The sequence below is a fragment of the Neophocaena asiaeorientalis genome, unplaced genomic scaffold (assembly GCF_003031525.2).
Source record: "Neophocaena asiaeorientalis asiaeorientalis breed wild unplaced genomic scaffold, Neophocaena_asiaeorientalis_V1.1 scaffold57, whole genome shotgun sequence".
Classification (NCBI taxonomy): Eukaryota; Metazoa; Chordata; class Mammalia; order Artiodactyla; family Phocoenidae; genus Neophocaena; species Neophocaena asiaeorientalis.
The window spans coordinates 647919-662545 of NW_020172731.1; the positions used below are offsets into that span (position 1 = coordinate 647919).

Genomic DNA, 14627 nt, shown 5'->3' on the forward strand with positions numbered 1-14627 from the left:
TGGTAGAAGGACATTTCTTCCCTTGGCTCTCTCCCTGGCAGGCTGCAGCACATTGGATAGCCCTCTCCATAAGGCTTTCTTCTGGGTCCAAACAGCCCCCTCCCCTCATCCCATCAGGCCCAGGGCTGGAAGAAACAGCTCTCCACTGTTAATAATAATCTTGCACTTGGGGGCCATTATTAAGTAAAATAAGGGTTCCTTGGACACAAGCACTGCGATACAGATCATGGATCTGATAACCGAGGATACGGCAACAGTGGATCTGATGACCACGGATCTGATAACCGGGGTGGCTACTAAGTGACCAGCTGGACACTGCACAAAGGTATGATTCACATCCAGGGCAAGACAGAGCAGGAGGGTCCGAGACTTCATCACACTACCCAGAATAGCCTGGAACTTAAAACTTATGAATTGTTTATTTCTGGAATTTTCCATTTAATATTTTCAGACCAAGGTTGACCATAGATAACTGAAACCACGTAAAGCAAAATCATGGATATGGGAGGAGTGCTGCACATATTACCTGTTAGTATTTATTAGTCTTCTACATGTAAGTGGGGCTGCCCTTGGAGTTGTCTAAACCCCCACCTTCAAGAACTGTAATCCAAAATTACCTTGTCACAAGGAAATGAAAATAACTAATATAGCACACCTATTCTTCCCTGGGCTCTGTGATTTAATTGGTTGATATATAGCATATCATGAAACTTTTGGTTTATACAGGCTTATAATTCATATGTCAAAGTCTTCCAAAAATCAAAGGAACATCTGCAATTTTCCTGCCTTCCTAATCAACCCATATCAAAGTGTTAATTCATCTGAATGATCCTAAGGTAGGGTTTGTCGTATCAAGACTAACAGTTAATACTCCATAGCAAAGTAAGTGGTACCTCAGGCCAACAGGTCTTAGTGATCATTAAAAGCAAATAAAACAAAAGTAGACAATCAGGAATCCTGAGCTTTGGAAAGACTTCCAATTCAGGCAGAACTTATATAGATGGAGTCTTAGGAGAAAATAGCCATTACTTCTTTTTTTTAAAATTGAAGTATAGTTGATTTACAATGTATTAGTTTCAGCTGTACAGCAAAGTGATTTGGTTATATATTCATATACATTCTTTTTCAGATTCTTTTCCATTATAGGTTGTTACAAGGTATTGAATATAGTTCCCTGTGCTATACAGTAGGTCCTTGTTTATCTATTTTACATATAGTAGTATATATCTGTTAATCCCAAACTCCTAATTTATCCTTCCCCTGCCCCCTTTCCCCTTTGGTAACCATAAGTTTGTTTTCTATGTCTGAGTCTATTTCCATTTTGTAAATAAGTTCATTTGTATCATTCTTTTCGATTCCACATATTGGTGATAACCATTACTTCTAATTCCATGTTCTCTACATTTACCCAACAACTCAAACCATGTCGTTGGTTCTCCAATAAAGTGATGCTAAGTTGTCCTCATTTATCTGACTCTAAGGATCAAAACAAAGCCCTTATCCCTATAGACCTCAAGGATTTAGACTCCTCTAATTATGAGAATCAACTTCCAATGAGGGTGTGCAAAGTGCCTTCTTTGAGTTCAGCGAAGTAGGTTATTGGTACCTACTCTGCATCGAAAATTTACATTGATCTACACCACTCCTTGTAAGCACTGAGCTAACAGGAAAACCCAACCAAGTACTGATAATCAAAAGTATTTTTAATAAATATAAAGTCCGCTCAAAGGGCACAGGATGTGTTTAAGAAATACCAAGTGATCATGAACAAGTTACTTCCTGGATTACAGATGAGTTTCCCCTGTTAAATGAGGGAACTGGAACAGATGATCTCTACAATCCCGTCCAGCTCCAACTCTCGGTGATTCTGAGACTATAGGCTAAGCATAGCAGGAAATAGAAAACTACTCTAGGGACTTCCCTGGCGGTTCAGTGGTTAAGACTCTACGATTCCACTGCAGGGGGCTCAGGTTTGATCCCTGGTGGGGGAACTGAGATCCCGCATGCCGCGTGGGGCAGCCAAAAAATAAATAAAAAGAACAAAGAAAACTACTCCAAGTAACAGGATTGGCCTGTAATATACATCAGAGATAATAAATACAATTCAGTACATAAAGAAAGGCTAACCATCTCCAAAGGCATTCAGAAAGGGGAAAGATCAATGAAGGCTAGAGCAGCTCTATAATTAGATAGGGCTTCTTCTGTAAGATGGGAAAGATGTGGATAGGCAGAGAAGTGGAGAGCCTTCCAAATGAAAATAATAGCATAAATAAACTCAGCAAAGGAAAAAATGAGCACAAATGTAGATCAGTTTTGTTTCCTAAGTAATCTGTGCTATTTTTTCTAAATTGCATTTATGATAACAGACTAAACTAACTGCCAATTTGGTTAATTTCTTTAATTTTTAAGATCTTTAAAGTCCTTCATTATTAAAAGAGAGCTGACAATTTACCATTTTTCACAAAAATAGCTTTTTCCTTGATAACTAAATATATCTTAATATGCAGGCCATTCATCATTAAAATGTTATGGCTCATTTTTGACCATTTTGATATGTGAGCCTACTGGCTTAAGTGCCAGCTGCATACCCTCCTCCTTTTACCAAGAACAGCAACATTTGTAATGATTGATGGTATTCTTTATGTATCATCTAGGGTAAGGGCATAACCAAAAGAAAAGACTTGAAACAGATTTCAAATAGATGTCCATCTTCCTTTATAAATAAGGATCTACAATAACATACAACATAAAGGAACCTCTTTAAATTTTAAAATGAAGGACTCAATTTGAACATACTTCTTTTTTTATTGCAGGATCTTGGTTTCCCTGATCAAACCCATACCCCCTGCAGTGGAAGCGCGGAGTCTTAACCACTGGACTGCAGCGGAAGTCCCAATAAACATTATCTTTTGATCCTTGAGCATATTGCTCTTGTCAATAGGGAAATTTTTCATTTCACTGATAGACTTCATTTCAGTATCATGGAGGACTGTCATTTCTTTCAAGCCAATTGTTTTAAAAATGCACGCTTACCCTGCATTGTTGCTGACTGCAGTTAGTCCTTTTACTCCAGTCTTTAGCAAAGCTCCTATAAGATTCTCTGGAATTCCACATAACCCAAAACCTATAATGAGCCAAAAAGATAAACAATTTGTGTAGAGGGTAATGTTCTTTTAGGGAAATGTATGTGTCATTCTTTTTAATAAAAAGAAAATATACCAACACATTATTAGACCTACTAAGCAAAATGCACAGGCATATCTCAGCAACTTAATAAATACACAATAAAAAGATCAAATTCCTGGTGCTAGGAATTTGAGGGGAGGGGGTAGATGAATACACAGAGTATATAAGTTTTTATGAGCAGTGACATACTTTGTATGACATTATAATGATGGATATATGTCATTATACTTTTGTCCAAACCCATAGAACATGCAATAATATTCACTTTGTTAAAGTGAACCTTAAGATGAACTGTGGACTTGTTGATTATGATGTGTCAAGGCAGTTCATCCCTGGTTTAAAAAAAAAAAAGCTACTACTGTTGATAATAGCTATGCATGTGTGAGGAGGGGGGTCATGAGGAATTTCTGTACCTTCCTGTCCAGTTTGTTGTAAACCTAAAACTGCTTTAAAAAAAGTCTCAAAAAAAAAAAAAAAAAGAATTCACACTCAGGACAGACATTTTTGGCAAAACTTTTGTTTCACTTATAAAAGCACAAATTAACCCCAGAAAAAATAAAATAAATGGTCATACAGCTGTATCCAAATGTTTTACATCGTTATATAATACCAGACATCACTGTCAAGTCTTGATTCATAAGTATAAGGCCAAGTGCAACGTGCTAATACGGCTACACGTCGTTCTTCTTGCACTTAACTACATCTCTATTATTTTCCCACTTTAAAATTGAACCTTTGTACAGTCACTTTTTCAAGCATGTTTCTTTTATATGCCTGAGTTGATTTTGCAGATCCAGAAGCCTAAGCCAATGACTTTCATTTCTTTACATCTTCCACAATTCCTCAAATGGTACTGGGTCTAAAGACCAATGACTGCTGAGTTGAATGGATGAAGAGCAGCCTTAAAAATAAGCCTTGATTTTTGTGACCAAGGCCAAGAAATCCAAAGAAATGTACAATATAAGAATCAGGATAGAGAGAAGGGGAAGACAGCGGAAGAGTAAGACGCGGGGATCACCTTCCACCCCACAGATACATCAGAAATACATCTACACGTGGAACAACTCCTACAGAACACCTACTGAACGCTGGCAGAAGACCTCAGACCTCCCAAAAGGCAAGAAACTCCCCACGTACCTGGGTAGGGCAAAAGAAAAAAGAATAAGCAGAGACAAAAGAATAGAGATGGGCCCTGCACCAGTGGGAGGGAGCTGTGAAGGAGGAAAGATTTCCACACACTAGAAGCCCCTTCGCGGGCGGTGACTGCGGGCGAAGGAGGAGGGGAGCTTCAGGGCCGCGGAGGAGAGCGCAGCCACAGGGTTGTGGAGGGAAAAGCGGGTAGATTCCCTGCACAGAGGATCGGTGCCGACCAGCACTCACCAGCCTAAGAGGCTTGTCTGCGCACCCACAGGGGTGGGTGGGGCTGGTGGCTGAGGCTCCGGCTTCTGTAGAATGAGCGTGAACACAGCCTGCAGGGATTTAATGCACCACGGCTAGCCGGGAGGGAATCCCGGAAAAAGTCTGGGCCTGCCAAAGAGGCAAGAGACTTTTTCTTCCCTCTTTGTTTCTTGGTGCGCGAGGAGAGGGGATTAAGAGTGCTGCTTAAAGGAGCTCCAGAGACGGGCGTGAACCGCGGCTAACAGAGCAGACCCCAGAAACGGGCATGAGACGCTAAGGCTGCTGCTGCCGCCACCAAGAAACATGTGAGCGAGCACAGGTTACTCTCCACACCTACCTTACGGGGAGCCTGTGCAGCCCGCCACTGCCAGGGTCCCGGGATACAGGGACAACTTCCCCGCGAGAACGCACGGCGCACATCAAGCTAGTGCAACGTCACTCTGGCCTCTGCCGCCGCAGGCTCGTCCCGCACTCCGTGCCCCTCCCTCCCCCCGGCCTGAGCGAGCCAGAGCCCCCGAATCAGCGGCTCCTTTAACCCCGTACTGTCTGAGCGAATAACAGAAGCCCTCAGGAGACATACAGGCAGAGGCGGGGCCAAATCCAAAGCTGAGCCCCTGGGAACTGTGAGAACAAAGAAGAGAAAGGGAAATCTCTCCCAGCAGCCTCAGGAGCAGCGGATTAAATCTCCACAATCAACTTGATGTACCCTGCATCTGTGGAATACCTGAATAGACAACAAATCATCCCAAATTGAGGAGGTGGACTTTGAGAGCAAGATTTATTATTTTTTCCCCTTTTCCTCTTTTCGTGAGTGTGTATGTGTCTGCTTCTGTGCGAGATTTTGTCTGTATAGCTTTGCTTTCACCATTTGTCCTAGGGTTCTATACATCCGTTTTTCTGATTTTTTTTTTTTACTTAAAAAAAAATTGTTTTTCTTAATACTTTTTTATTTTAATAACTTTATTTTATTTTACCTTACTTTATTTTCTTTTATCCTCTTTCTTTCTTTCTACTTTTTCTCCCTTTTATTCTGAGCCGTGTGGATGAAGGGCTCTTGGTGCTGCAGCCAGGAGTCAGTGCTGTGCCTCTGAGGTGGGAGACCCAACTTCAGGACACTGGTCCACAAGAGACCTCCCAGCTCCACCTAATATCAAACAGCGAAAATCTCCCAGAGATCTCCATCTCAACACCAACATCCAGCTTCACTCAACGACCAGCAAGCTACAGTGCTGGACACCCTATGCCAAACAACTAGCAAGACAGGAACACAACCCCACAGAGTCTGCCTGCCGATGCAGGGGACACGGGTTCGTGCCCCAGACCGGGAGGATCCCACGTGCCATGGAGCACCTGGGCCCGTGAGCCGTGGCCGTTGGGCCTGTGCATCTGGAGCCTGTGCTCTGCATATGGAGGGGCCACAACGGTGAGAGGCCCGTGTACCACAACAAAAAAAATATCTAGGAATAAACCCACCTACGGAGACAAAAGACCTGTATGCAGAAAATTGTAAGACACTGATGAAAGAAATTAAAGATGATACAAATAGATGGGAGAGATATACCATGTTCTTGGATTGGAAGAATCAGCATTGTGAAAACGACTCTACTACCCAAAGCAATCTACAGATTCAATGCAATCCCTATCAAACTACCATGGGCATTTTTCACAGAACTAGAACAAAAAATTTCACAATTTGTATGGAAACACAAAAGACTCCGAATAGCCAAAGCAACCTTGAAAAAGAAAAACGGAGCTGGAGGAATCATGCTCCCTGACTTCAGACTATACTACAAAGCTACAGTAATCAAGACAGTATGGTAACTGGCACAAAAACAGAAACACAGATCAATGGAAAAGAATAGAAAGCCCAGAGATACACCCACGCACATATGGTCACCTTATCTTTGATAAAGGAGGCAGGAATGTACAGTGGAGAAAGGACAGCCTCTTCAATAAGTGGTGCTGGGAAAACTGGACAGGTACATGTAAAAGTATGAGATTACATCACTCCCTAACACCATACACAAAAATAAGCTCTAAATGGATTAAAGACCTAAATGTAAGGCCAGAAACTATCAAAGTCTTAGAGGAATACATAGGCAGAACATTCTATGACATAAATCACAGCAAGATCCTTTTTGACCCACCTCCTAGAGAAATGCAAATAAAAACAAAAAAGTGTGAGACAGTGGTGCTAAAAGATATTCTAAACAAAGAGAAGCAAAGACCTTGGGAGACTCACTAACAGATTGAGGCATATGTGCTCTCAAACTCATAAAATGAGGAGAAACAAAAAGAGTGACTAGCTGTGGGCTGATGAGATCAATGAATTCCCAAGAATCTACGGATTTTTCAAAACTACTAATAAGATACCACCATTTAAGGCATCAGCTTTTCAAAATAATAGAAACACAAAAGGAAAGAAAAGGTAAAACATAAAGTGCTAAGCTTTCAGGAAGGGGACACTAATAAAAAATAGATAATATGTAATTAATAAATAAAAATAAGATAATGAATAAATAAGTAATAAAATAATTGGCATTTCCAATATTTGGCATTTATTAACTAAGCAGGAAAATAATTGGCATTTCTAATCTACATACTTTGCCATTGTAATTTCCCTGCTTTGCTAAAAACATAAGGCTGTTACCATAAAAAGAAAAACAATACTATTACTCACCACCAACCAGTACTGTTGCACCATCAGGGACGTCTTTTACCGCTTCCACTGGATCCATATAAAATTTGGTATGGCGACGTGTGCTGGTTGAAAAGTAGCAAACACATCCCTAAAACATTAAAAAACATTTTTAAGTGAATAAACATTTGGAAACATGCATTTGCTTTCCATGTATAGCGATGTATTCAATTTTTATCTATACAATTTCACTAGCTCATCTTTGAAAGAGTTGGGCTGTAAGTAGTTCATCTTAGGAGTAGGATGGACATACTCTACCCACAGATTATCACCAGAATCCCCTTATGATCCATATCTTTTATTATATAAGGGAAACTCTGTGTCATTTGCGGCCCCTCGGAAAAGTGAAAGAAAGTAGATAACCTGTATACTGGAACTCAAATTCACAATATCAGTGTCATCAAGCATCAATTTCTGATAGCAACACAACCAACAAATATTTCCTGTGACAAAATTTATGTGCCAAGTTCTGCACTATTTATTTCAATCTATCGATAGTAAGGATTAAGAAACAACTGTTGCTCTCAATACTACAAATACTACATATTTGGATCCTGATCCAATCTTGGGTGTCAAAGAATGCCTCCTGAAAGGACAAGTAAAGAACAGCACACCAAAAAACTCATTCCCCTAAGGGGCCTGAAGTTTATGGATGCTGGAGAAAAGTAGCAAACTGTTATCTGCAAGAGAGGCATGGTTAGTCTTACCCCAGTGTACTATTTGTTGCAAATCAGGCTATCTAGCGAGCATTCACCATCAGTTTTAAACTGTTTCCCTCTTTACACTTCATCCACAATATGGACAGGAAAAAATGATAAAGTCGATTGTGTTGTAATCAATCACTCATACTCAACATCCTCTCTCCTTTATTCTCATTATATAGTCAACCTAGAAAGAGAGGGAGTAGAGAGAATGACACCTGACTCCTGAGATGCTGTCCCTTAACCAGCCCACATCCACGGCCTATCAGTCTCCCAGACAGAGAACCCGAGGGGGTCCTTTTAGCAGCAAAAATGAGCTCTGTCATTCTTCTTCCTCCAAAAACTCCTTTCATAAAAAGTGTCAATTAATACAAAAGAAAATTTAGAACTATACTGAAAGTCAAATGAGACCTGCAAAGGTATAGGTTGCCCAAATGACCTTTGGCCTTTTAAATTTCAACCTTGGTCAAGGTCAGATGAGGAGGTTGGTATACTCTGGCATACTGCCCAAACACAGGGAAATAAGTAGAGGCGGGGATAGAAAGGAAAGGGCTTGAGTTACAAACAGCTTTCTCCTCTTCCCTACCCTCAAGTAGCAAGGAGTTATGTGATTCTGTCTTAACACACACATACACACAAAAACATATTTTTAATCTTAGAAATTAAAAGTTTGATAGTCTGAATAAGTAGGCTGAGAAATTGAATATTTCCTGCCATATTAGTAAACAAAGAATGTCACCGTCACCAGCGATTGCAAGCCCTCCAATGTGAGCTGATGAGCCCTGAACAAACTCAGGGCTGAAAAGAATACCTACCATCTAGCAGCCATCAGACTGCCGCCACTCCCTGCAGGGAGCCCTGAGGAAACTCAGGATGTAAAAATACAGGCCCCAGATAGGTGCATATCAAAGGAGTGATTTCAGTGAGCCCAGACTCTTGCATCTTCCCATACAGAGAAAAAAAGTGCTAAATTCCTAAACTTGAGATATCTGGTTTTCTTTATTTAACAACAATCTTTTGACGTTCCCAATTACCTGCTCTTTGTTGCAAAACTTCTAAATATCCTGGCCCCTCCCCTGGCCTCCTCCGAGCAGTTTCAGAGTTACCTGAAACGCTGTCTCCTGGGCTGCAGTCCTCATTTTGCCCGAAATAAAACTTAACTCGCAACTCTCACATTGTGCATATATATATATTTTTTAAGTCAACAGTCTATTTTAGTCGAAGTCAATGGCAATGGCTCTGAAAGTGCAGTCTTCAGACCTGAAGCATTATCAAATGGGAACTTATTAATGCAGAGTATGGGGCTCCAGCCAGGACCTACTAAATCAGAAATTCTGGGGATGAACACAGCAATCTATTTAATAAAGCCTCCAGTTAATTCTGATGCAAACTCAAGTTTGAAAGACATGTTTATCATAAATAAAAAGAAAAAAACCTATCTCATTTTACCTGTTGGGTATGTTTAGCAGAAAAATTCTCAAGGTTACCACATAAGTTTCCCACAGCGTTCTCTCATCCACCTATGAAACATGTTGAATGTCTATTCTATGCAGGGTAGTGTGTAATGTTGAGAGAGACAGAGAATAAGGCATACAATATGGTCTCTGCAAATTTCATCTGGTTATGAAGACAATGTACACACATTCAAAAAGTTAAACAAGTACACAAGTGTCACAGTTAACGCAAGCAGGAGGTAAGGATTTAAGGGCTAAATAAGCAGTAAGAGCCCTAAGTGCCAAGCACCGAAGGAACACAGGGAAGCTGGATGATAATCAAACCTGAAAGGAGAGATGAAATACAGAAAAACCTGTAATTTGTAGCTCGGCCATCTAAGAAGAGGTTTGCTGGGTTTCGGGAATAGTTTAACAATATACTGAAGAAAATGAGTAAGTTACACTTAGGCAAATAAGTAACTGTCAAAAGAAGGAATGATATTGACCTTGGCCCAAGGATATCGCTGTGTCCTGATTTGCATTAGTTTCAGCGCCCACAGCAATCTGACTGAAGGTCAAGTTCCCTTTTAATAATGCTTTACATATCCAAAGCTATCTGCAATTATCAAAATGCTTCCTAAGAAGCATTTATGAGTAAACCGGTCCAGGTCTAAATCATCCTAGCCCTTACCTACGGGGCTTGGTGGCTCCTCTGCGTTCACCGCTCTCAGAGAGTGGACGTGGGGAAGAAGGGAGAGCAATGGGACGGGGCAGGAGTTCCCTGAGTATTCAAGTGTGCAAGGCACGCTTTTAAGCTCGGAACTATTATTCAAAACGCTGCTAAGTAAAAACATCACTTTTCCTTGTCTCTTCCAAGTAAAGGCTCCCGTGGTGATGGACGTAGCCGAGGTAAGCCACCCTCCAAGACTCAGAGCTCTGGTCCTGTCCGAGGACTCGGAATAGGAACCGCACCGGGACGTGGGCTTACAGGCGGGGACAGAGCATGGAGCAAAAAAAGACCACACATCAGCCAACAATCGCGCCGCGAATGCCTCAGAATACTACCACTCGTAACGTGTTTGCAGTGAAGGCGGAACAAGGTTTGCAAAAGGCTTTGAAATCGGAAATCCCGAGGAGCCTTGGAAGAAGGGACGCCGGCGCCCAAAGCCCGCGCTCTAGCCACCGCCTATCCTCTACAGGCTCCTCCGCGTGGGGAGGTAAAAAACGCCCAGGCAAGGGCTCCAGTCCGGGTTCCCCGTCCCACCGCAGAGGTGCGGCGCAGCCCTATCCGGGAGGTGGGGCGCAACGTTCCATCCCCTTGGCGGTGAACTCAAGCCGACCCCTGACTAGCCCTGCGCTGGGTTCCGGGCCTCTAGAGGCGCCCCTGCCCCGAGATTCCCATATCGGAGCGCAAACCTACCAGCTACAGCCGTCGCCCCTTGCCCCCTTTAAACAAGCGAACCCTCCTCGTCCCGTTTCGGCCGCCAGAGCCCCCTCCCAGAAGGCTGCCAAGGAAGCGGAGACGCGTGCCGGGAAGGACGCGAGCGAGCCCCGAAGGGCGCGGCGGCGCTGCCAGGCGTCCTCCTGCCCCTCAGCCTCTCTGCGCGCTTCTTTGCCTCGTTTCGCCCCATCGGGAAAGCAGGTGCAGAACCAAGCCAAGGAGGCCATGCGGCAGAGCGGCCAGGCAAGGAAGGCGTCGTCGCGTCTCGGGGCCCTGGATGCCGGCTCCCGGACTGGAGCGGGTGGGTACGGGCAGAGGAGAAAACGCTGGCACCACTCGGGAGTTCGTCCGCACTCGTTCGACACGCGGCCTTGCTCTTCACCCGCACTTTTACCTTGGACCAGGCGCCCCCGGGGCGGCGGGCGGAGGGGCAGAACCTCAGGCTGGAGGAGAGGCGTGTGAGTGCCGCCATGGTTGGGCTGGGGGGTAGTCGCAGGCCGGGCCGAAGCGAGCGTGTGAGTGTGTCAGCAAGCGCGGCCCGGGCCTCCGCGTCACCGAACGGGAGGAAAAGGAAGGCGCGCAGGGGGCGGGCTGGAGCCTCGAACGCGCTTCTGTGACGTCCTGGGACCTCCGGGGCCGGGCTCCGGCTGACAGAGAAGAGATGCTGGGAGGGGCTGGCGGCCGGGGCGGATCGCGGGTAAAGTGCCGTTCCGGCCGCGCTCGGATGCTTCCTCGCGTCGGGCGTATTCCAGACCGTCGTGTTGCGCGCCCTTGCCGCCGCAGCTCCTCGGCTTTGAGCTGTCGCGGGTATCTGTCTATATATACCAAGGTCAGGGATAAGCCTTGGCCTAGTGTTCGGGCGGCGCAGGAAGGCCTCTCCCGGAGCTCGCTGCTTTTTCATGTCAGTGTCTGGCACCTGTGTGGGCTGCAAAGGGGTACCTGCCTGGAGGCCCACCGCCTCTCTTCCCCCCGCCTGGACAGCGTTCCCACGTTTTCCATTTCTCAGTCCCCTCTCCCCACACCTGTCCCTGGCTTGTGTAGAGTTAAGTTTGCTCTGAGAACCTGCCACGAGCCATATTCCTTGAAGTGTGATCAGACAGGCCTGGTCAAGATTGTCCCTGGTCAGGAAGGCAAGATTAGGACTGAGCCTCTGGGACCTGATTTTAGCACACCTTCTTTTCCATCCCTATCATCCAAGTCTGCATTTTGCAGGATCTTTCTGGCACTGGAGTCCCAGAAACCCCAGCTATTACTCAGCAGATGCAAACATACAGCTGTGTATCCCTTTGACTGACCTGAGACAAGTTTCATAACTTTCCTAAGCCTGTGTCCTTATCTGCAAATTAAAATTGCTTATAATACTCAGAACTGTCCTGAAGATTACATGAAGTAATTCATGCAAAGCTTCTGGCCCCATTTATAAACACTCAATAAATCTTAGGCGTTACTCTAAGTTTCTTCAAGTTGGCAGTGGTGCATTGATATGACACATACATTCAATGAAAGTCTGATTTCTTCAGAACCGTCTATGTACTTAGCAGCTGAGTGGAAGGACCAAGTGGGAAATCAATAAACATTTTATTTGATTAAGGGCTGGCCATGTCCTGGGAATGTGGCTGTTAGTTTTTGAAGCAAAGCTAACACGAAAATTAAATGAGCCCTTAGCTTCCTTAGCAAGTATACTGAGACAGTGGACAGTCAGTCCAGTTTAAATTGTTTCTATAAAAGCACTGCCCTTTCATGGTATTCTTTTTAACTCCGAATTTCTTTTTTTCCTGTGAATACTATATATATATATTTTTTTTACATCTTTATTGGAGTATAATTGCTTTACATTGTTGTGTTAGTATAATTTTAATTAAAGTCATTGAGAGAACAAAATACCAAGTTAGACTGTCCAATGACATAAGGAGAAATTAACTTCACAATGCTCTCTATTTTCGACACATTTTAAGAACTTGGATAAAGGGGAAATTTAGGTATTAGAACTAAAGTCCCATTTCTAGTCCTAATACAACATATAACGCCATCATAGGGTAGCTGGCAGAATGTGAAAAGGCTAAACTTCACAACTGGGTCTGCTTTTCCACTTTCGCCCTTCCAGAGGACACATGAAATGGAAAACAGCATTGGCAACTGTGTCAAACTGTGGTCATATGACTCACTCTTCTTGGCTGGTCTCACTCTGTTGCTCCTGGCTGAGGAAAAGACACATATTTTTAGTCTTAAACTCTATGTGACTCTTAAATCTCGTGAAAAAAATCAGCTTCATTACTCAACGGTCAAAACACACTATTATTTTTTGGTGACTCTATGACTCCATTTTGTACTTTTTGAATAAAATATGAGAATCTTCAGCTTGAACAAATTATAGAAAAGTTTTTCTGTCGTATTTTTCTTCTGGTTCCACAACCATTTCAATTTTAACCTCTGTAAAATCTACTTTTTAAAAACATCTGGAACTCTACTCGATACTCTGGAATGACCTGTTTGGGAAAAGCATCTATAAAAGAGTGGATATATGTATAATATATGTACAACTGATTCACTTTGCTGTACACCTGAAACTAACACAACATTGTGAATTAACTATACTCCAATAAAAACTTTTTAAAAATAAAAGTAAAAAACCCCAAAAATATCCAAATTTTTCTGAACTAGTAAGAATAGCTCCCCTTTGTTTTAGGGGCAGTTTGTGACAGATATATATCATATTCTGGAGACTTTTCCTCATGTAATATTGTAGAGTTTAACTTCCACATTCTTAAAACTTGGGAGAGGAATTTCCCTGGTGGTCCAGTGGTTAAGAATCCATCTTGCAGTGCAGAGGACACGGGTTTGATCCCTGATTCGGGGAACTAAGATCCCACATACTGCAGGGCAACTAAGCCCACCTGCCGCAACTACTGAGCCAGCGCCTCACAACCAGAGAGACTGCGTGCTGCAAACTACAGAGCCCACACGCTCTGGAACCCGCACACTGCAACTAAGACCCGATGTTGCAGACAATTAATTGATCGATGGATTTAAAAAAAAAAACTTGGGAGAATTGAATTGAATTCAAAGCCCTTAAACAAAAGGTCTGATTTTAGACAGGCAATAGGAAAGTTTATTTTGTATTATGTTATTATATATATAATATAGCATATATTATTTTAATATATTTTTTAAATTTCAAGATCGATTTTATTGCAGCCAAAACAGTGGCATTAACTGTACACAATAAACTCTTATGTACATACATGTTTTAAGTTATGGGGTTAAGTTTATTTTGGCAGACAGTGTTAAACAAAGTTAAAGTTGCACACATTAGTAACATAAGTCAACATCCTTAATTTGGTATAAGTGTGAACACATTTTCTTGCTTTCCTGTGTTCTGCTAAATCACCATAACTTAAACTGCTTTATAAAACTGATATGCTGAAATTTAGAGTTTTTGCTTATGCTGTAATTGATATATTATGTGATATATATATATATATATTCCCCTCCCTTTCTATCAAATGAATGAAAACAATGTGTCAGAGTTGGTTAGACTGTAAGTTGTCATTCTCTGTTTGAGGGATTTTTATTTAAATTCTTCTAAAATATGCGGTAACATCATCCTTTCTAATTACTGAAAGATAGGACATTCTGCCATCACAGTTGGAGTATTCAGACTGATAATCAGGGGCTTTAAAACTTGTTTTCAAAACCAGTTGTTTGACTGGTTTAGCTAGTAATTGTAGTTTTTAAGTAGGTCATTTGAATCTTAAAAAAAATATATGGGG

At 42.5% G+C, this 14627-nt stretch overlaps 1 protein-coding gene across 2 annotated transcripts in view; it reads right to left on the minus strand.

The window, feature by feature from the left end:
- Positions 1–11485, minus strand: part of OXCT1 (3-oxoacid CoA-transferase 1) — a 137003-nt gene extending 125518 nt beyond the window's left edge. Inside the window, exons 1-3 of one of the 2 annotated variants that reach the window (XM_024740329.1) lie at positions 11252–11485; positions 7265–7373; positions 3034–3124 (exon numbers count right to left, since the gene is read on the minus strand). In XM_024740329.1, coding sequence (XP_024596097.1) covers positions 3034–3124; positions 7265–7373; positions 11252–11329 — 278 coding nt within the window. In that variant the 5' untranslated portion in view covers positions 11330–11485. Of the gene's footprint in view, positions 1–3033; positions 3125–7264; positions 7374–7989; positions 8009–11251 lie in introns of those variants that run through there. The other variant, XM_024740330.1, reaches the window with a different exon arrangement.
- Between the last annotated feature and the right edge of the window lie 3142 nt (positions 11486–14627).